The sequence below is a fragment of the Petromyzon marinus genome, chromosome 78 (genome assembly GCF_048934315.1).
Source record: "Petromyzon marinus isolate PM22_M1 ecotype Great Lakes invasive population chromosome 78, UKy_Petmar_22M1.pri1.0, whole genome shotgun sequence".
In the NCBI taxonomy this organism is placed as follows: Eukaryota; Metazoa; Chordata; class Hyperoartia; order Petromyzontiformes; family Petromyzontidae; genus Petromyzon; species Petromyzon marinus.
The window spans coordinates 508330-515046 of record NC_133744.1 but is presented as its reverse complement, the minus strand read 5'-3'; the positions used below and the strand labels follow the sequence as shown (position 1 = coordinate 515046).

The window sequence follows — 6717 nt, the reverse complement described above, 5'->3', positions numbered from 1 at the left end:
TCTCCAAGTAAGTGTCTATTGTCGCGTCTCGGTTAAACGCGAGTGACATTCTTGTTTTGGCAGTTTACAAAATCTAAAAACGCAACGCTTAACATCCTCGCAGACGACAGGGTACTTTTAATTATCGATAACACAAGCTACTGGTACTCCGCTCAGAAGAAGCAGTCACATGGAGCAGATACGCTCTCCGAAGCCCCAAGCACACGGGAGCAAGGAGCCATTCAATTGCTCTGTGTGTGTGAAGGCATTTTCACGGCAATCAGATCTTCAGAGACACCAGAGAACACACACGGGCGAGAAGCCGTTCCTGTGCTCTGTGTGTGGGAAGGCATTTGCACAGTTATCAACTCTTCAAACTCACCAAAGAACACACACAGGCGAGAAGCCATTCCCGTGTTCTGTTTGTGGGAAGGCATTTGCAAGGTCATCAACTCTTCAAGCTCATCAGAAAACACACACGGGTGAAAAGCCATTTCTGTGCCCTGTGTGTGGGAAGGCATTTTCACTCTCGTCAACTCTTCAGATTCACCAGAGAACACACACGGGCGAGAAGCCATTCCTGTGCCCTGTGTGTGGGAAGGCATTTGCTCAGTCATCAATACGGAACAGACATAAGAAGGTCCACGATGATTGGAAGCTGAAATCAAAATGTGAAATTCAAGGTGCTGCAATGAGTCCTGAAGGAGATTCCACCTTCGATCCCATGCAGTTGGATCCCGAGAGATGGCTGGATGTAAAGGAGTGGCTCGAGAGTCAAAACGAGAGCTAGGGGTGACTGAGAAATAATGTTGCATGTGGTTTAACCTATTAAGCCGGATTGAGTAATTTTGCTTGTAATGTTGCCCCTTACAGTTTTAGTGAGTTTCGTGACGTGGTGGTTTAATGTTTTCGGATTACTTGCTGAAGTGGTGTGATAAGCACTGGTTGTTAGTGTTCAATTGGTGACAATATTGTAGTGGTTAAGTGTTCCTGTTGAGCTAAAGTTGAATTGAGTCTAATTACATCTTTACTCAACATTTTAAACATTTTACATAGTTTTTATTGGTTGGTAATAAGCGACTGTAGATAACCGATGTCAAGATGTACTTTGATGACGCGTTTGTTGGATTTTTAGCTTGGACTTCACCACAGACGCACAGTGAACAAATGTGGTGAACTAATCAGGAAATCAATAGTGAATGAAACGCTGACGCTTTGGTGTTCCTGAAATTGACATGGTTTACATTCAACTGTAACTGTTTGAGAATAGGACGTAACACACTTGATACGAGTTTTAAGTGAATATTTTTGCAGATGAATAAAAACTATTTTTTACGATTTTTTGTCCGTTATTTATTTTACAATGTTTAAAGCAAAAACGTGTAAAAATTTCAGGTGGAGGATCTCCGTCCCATGAATCTGCCCTTAACCGGCAGCATATTGGCTGTCTACCCCATCAAGATATGGTCCTTGAGGGAATGGTCCCCGTTGTTAATCGTTTCTCAACGTACCAGTCGCTAATCCCAAAGTATGCCGTGGATAAACTGTACTCTGTAACATGTAAACTGTAACAGTCTAAACGATAACACATTAACGACTATAACCTTGTTTAATAATGTATTACAACACAAATGGGAGGTACGGTATTAAAATATCATTAGAAGTATTTGAATCTCACTGTGGTTGTTTTAAAATCGCGAACCGGAGGTCGGATATGCGAACTGGGGTGAGGGGGGGGGCTGCAAAGCTGAGATTAGGAGCACCAACTTTAAGAGTGTGCTCCTTATCTCAGCTCCTTACTTGTATAAAAGACACCTGGGAGCCAGAAATCTTTATTCTGTCTCTCACTGTTCAAATAAACCTACCATTACAATTATAGACTGATCATTTCTTTGTCATTGGGCAAACGTCCAAAATCAGCAGGGATCAAATACATTTTTCACTTAACGTACAATACACATGATTTACTGAGAATGTCGTTGTCCATGTAGGGAAATGGAGCACAGTGGATCGTATCGTCTCCACTATGTTTCGGAATCCGTGCGATCACCCAGTCACATCGCCTAACTCCAGTCACAGCGCCTTACACAAACTACATCTCCCCAACAAGGCAGCCTTCGCGCTCCTGTGTATTGTGTTTATGGGATAACAGAGGTGTCCATTATCCCATACGCGTTGATCAAAACGACGGATTGTCCCCTTAACACCCTAGCCCGTAAACCGCTATTTGTGACAGTGTTGTTTGAGAGCAGCTATTAAAGTAGATGCGCCAAATGAGGTGGTGGCTGGCCGAACCATGCCTCGCTGTTTGTCTCCGGAGTGATGATGGATACAAACCAGATTAAGCGGAGACCATGTACAAGATTGGATTTTGGTTACTGATGTTGGAGTGATTGTGTTGCGGCTGTTGTGGGAAACGCCACGGGACTGCATTCACTTTAAATCGAGGACAATGGAGGGCATGGGGAACGTATTTTTCCAGTGCTAATCCCATTTATTCAAGATAACGCGCAATTACACACTGACATACATCTACATATTCAGACATGAAGCACAATGTGCACATAACCCTTCGGTATGTTAATATACATACGGATTGTACCTTCCAAAATTAACAATAGAATGTAAATATCCTGAAAGACAAAGGATTGGGTCCTAGGAGGGGAGTTATAAGGCGGCTCAGAACAGAGCTCAAGGCCATTTCGAGAGGGAACTTGATGAGGCTGGACGCTCGACTCGTCGCTCTGCTGATCGCCTTCTACCGCGAGACAACGCAGCCTGGTGAACACAATTGCTGTGTCGACAGTTAGGCGACTTTGCTTCGTATGGTGAGTGAATATGCGAGTTCGTGGGGACATCTTCAGACGGGTTACAAACATCGATTCACCGTGAATCTCCAAGTAAGTGTCTAGTTTCGCGTCTCGGTTAAACGCGAGTGACATTCTTGTTTTGGCAGTTAAAGAAATCCCAAAACGCAACGCCTAACATTCTCGCGGACGATAGGATACTTTTAATTATCGATAACACCCGCTACTGTTACTCCGCTCAGAAGACGCAGTCACATGGAGCAGATTCGCTCTGCGATGACCCCGAGCACACGGGAGCAAGGAGCCATTCAATTGCACTGTGTGTGTGAAGGCATTTTCACGGCAATCAGATCTTCAGAGACACCAGAGAACACACACAGGCGAGAAGCCGTTCCCGTGTTCTCTTTGTGGGAAGGCATTTGCAAGGTCATCAACTCTTCAAGCTCATCAGAAAACGCACACGGGCGAGAAGCCATCCTGTGCCCTGTGTGTGGGAAGGCATTTTCACAGTCGTCAAATCTGAACAGGCATCAGAAGGTCCACGATGATTGGAAACTGAAATCAAAAGGTGAAATTCAAGGTGCTGCAATGATTCCTCAAGATAATTCTACCTTCGATCCCATGCAGTTGGATCCCGAGAGATGGCTGGATGTATTGGAGTGGCTCGAGAGTTAAACCAAGAGTTAGGCATGAGTAAATAATAATATTGAATGAGGTTTACCTATCAAGCCGGATTGAATAATTTAAGTGATTCTTTTAGACAAAGTGATACCTTACAATTTATTACATCAGTGATTTTGACACTTTAGTTTTACAGTGTGTGACGTTTTGTGACGTGATCGTGGTGAATTGCTGAAGTTTCATGATGAGCAGTGGTTGTGAGAGGGTTTAATTCCTGATCATTGTCACGGTTAAGTGTTCCCGTTGAGCTAAATTTGAAATGAGTCTATAATGACATCTTCACTCGTAATTTTTAAACGTTTATTTTTATTTTATATGGCTTTTTTGGTTTGTAATAAGCAACTTTAGATAACCGATTTCAGGATGTACATTGATGACGCGTTCGTCTGATGTACGGCTTGGACGCACAGTGAACAAATGTAGTTAACCAATAATGTAATCAATGGGGAATGATACTTTAATGATTTGATATTCCTGGAAGTGACATGGTTTGCATTGTATTGTAACTGTTTGAGCATAGGACGTAATAAATATTCTGCACGAGATTTTTTACAACTTTTTTTTTAAATAGCAAAAACGTGTGGATCCGAGTTACAGGTAGAGCGTCTCCATCACACAAGTCTGCCCTTAACGAGCAGTATCTTGGCTGTCTCCCCATCACCATGTTCCTAGAGGGGAATGGTCCCCGTTATAAATCGTCTCGCAGCATTCTGGTCCCTAATCCCGAAGTAAACTGGAGATCACCTGTACTGTATAACATGTCAACTGTAACACTCTAAACGATAACACTAAACATTAAATGACTATAAACTGGTTTTATGATTTTCTAGCGGTAATTACCCGGCGTTGCCCGGGCGAAAAAGACAGACACACACATCGACCTACTCAAACAGACATTGACCCACACACACAAAGACATTGACTTACACAGACACACATATGGAGTCACACACACACATACCTAGGCTCTCACACATACATCGATCTAAGCACACATATGGACTAACACACACATATATCGACTTAGAGACACACACATGGACACACGCACATACACCACACTGTGGACGCACGTATGGTAAGTGAATATGCGAATCGGGGGTAGCATATGCAGAATTAGAATCGAATTACAATCATTAAAATACCACTAGTCGTATTAGAATGACTCTGTCCATTGTAGGATGATTGTGTCGTATCAATGAAATCAAATATCTATATAAACTATATATATACACACATACAAAGATTATAACAATCACACATTCTAACATATATACAATACACATAATTTAAATACGTATTTAAAATATTTTTTTATTGAGAATGTCGTAGTCCATGTAGGGAGATGGAGCGCAGTGGATTGTATCGTCTCTGCTATGTTTCGGAATCCGTGTGATCATCCAGTCACATCGCCTAACTCCAGTCACAACGCCTTACACAAACTACATCTCCCCAACAAGGCAGCCTTCCCGCTGCTGTGTATTGTGGGATAACAGAGGTGTCTATTATCCCATATGCCTTGATACCAAAACGACTGATTGCCCGCTTAACACCCTAGTCAGTAAACAAATAATGGTGACAGTGTTGTTTGAGATCAGCTATTAAAGTCGCTGCGGCAAATGAGGTGGTGGTTGGCCGAACCATGCCTCGCTGTTTGTCTCCGGAGTGATGATGGATACAAACCAGATTAAGCAGAGACCATGTACCAGATCGGGTTTTGGTTACTGATGTTAGAGTGATTGTTTTGCAAGTGTGGTCACTACGCGTCTGAACGTGCTCAAGCCCCGAAGCTCGGCGGTTGTGGGCAACGCCACGGGACTGCATTCACTTTAATTCGAGGACAATGGAGGGCATGGGGAACGTGTTTTTACAGCGCTAATCACATTTATTCAAAATAAGCGCGCAATTACACAATGAGATGCACTCACATATTCAGGCATGAAACACAATGGGCACATTACCATTCGGTATGTTAAAAGACATACGGATTGTACCTTCCAAAATTAACAAGCGGATGCAAATGTCCTGAAAGACAAAGGATTGGATCCTAGGAGGGGAGTTATAAGGCGGCTCAGAACAGAGCTCAAGGCCATTTCGAGAGGGAACTTGATGAGGCTGGACGCTCGACTCGTCGCTCTGCTGATCGCCCTTCAAACGCGAGACAACGCAGCCTGGTGAACACAATTGCTGTGTCGACATCTAGGCGACTTTGCTTCGTATGGTGAGTGAATATGCGAGTTCGTGGGGACATCTTCAGACGGGTTACAGACATCGATTCACCGTGAATCTCCAAGTAAGTGTCTATTTTCGCGTCTCGGTTAAACGCGAGTGACATTCTTGTTTTGGCAGTTAAAGAAATCCACAAACGTAACGCCTAACATCCTCGCGGAAGATAGGATACTTTTAATTATCGATAACACCCGCTACTGGTACTCCCTTCAGAAGAAGCAGTCACATGGAGCAGATACGCTCTCCGAAGCCCCGAGCACACGGGAGCAAGGAGCCATTCAATTGCACTGTGTGTGTGAAGGCATTTTCACGGCCATCAGATCTTCAGAGACACCAGAGAACACACACGGGCGAGAAGCCATTCCAGTGTTCTGTATGTGGAAAGGAATTTTCACAGTCATCAACTCTTCAAACTCATCAGAAAACACACACAGGTGAGAAGCCATTCCTGTGTTCTGTGTGTGGGAAGACATTTTTACTTTCTTCAGACCTTAAACGCCATGAGAGAACACACACGGTCGAGAAGCCATTCCTGTGTTCTGTGTGTGGGAAGACATTTTCACTTTCAGCAGACCTTAAACGCCATAAGAGAACACACACGGGCGATAAGCCATTCCTGTGCCCTGTGTGTGGGAAGGCATTTTCACAGTCATCAAATCTGAACAGGCATCAGAAGGTCCACGATGATTGGAAACTGAAATCAAAAGGTGAAATTCAAGGTGCTGCAATGAGGCCTGAAGGAGATTCCACCTTCGATCCCATGCAGTTGGATCCCGAGGGATGGCTGGATGTAATGGAGTGGCTCGAGAGTCAAACCGAGAGCTAGGGGTGACTGAGAAATAATGTTGCATGTGGTTTAACCTATTAAGCCGAATTGAGTCATTTTGCTTGTAATGTTGCCCCTTACAGTTTTTGTGAGTTTCGTGACGTGGTGGTTTAATGTTTTCGGATTACTTGCTGAAGTGGTGTGATAAGCACTGGTTGTGAGTGTTCATTTGCTGACAATATTGTAGTGGTTAAG

At 43.6% G+C, this 6717-nt stretch overlaps 1 protein-coding gene across 1 annotated transcript in view; it reads left to right on the top strand.

The window, feature by feature from the left end:
• The window catches only part of LOC142907386 (uncharacterized), a 69815-nt gene continuing 63098 nt past the window's right edge, over positions 1-6717 (top strand). The window contains exons 1-2 of the mRNA XM_076056867.1: positions 1-767; positions 5876-6520. Of these exons, the coding sequence (XP_075912982.1) occupies positions 170-767; positions 5876-6520 (1243 nt within the window). The 5' untranslated portion in view covers positions 1-169. The remainder of the gene's footprint in view (positions 768-5875; positions 6521-6717) is intronic.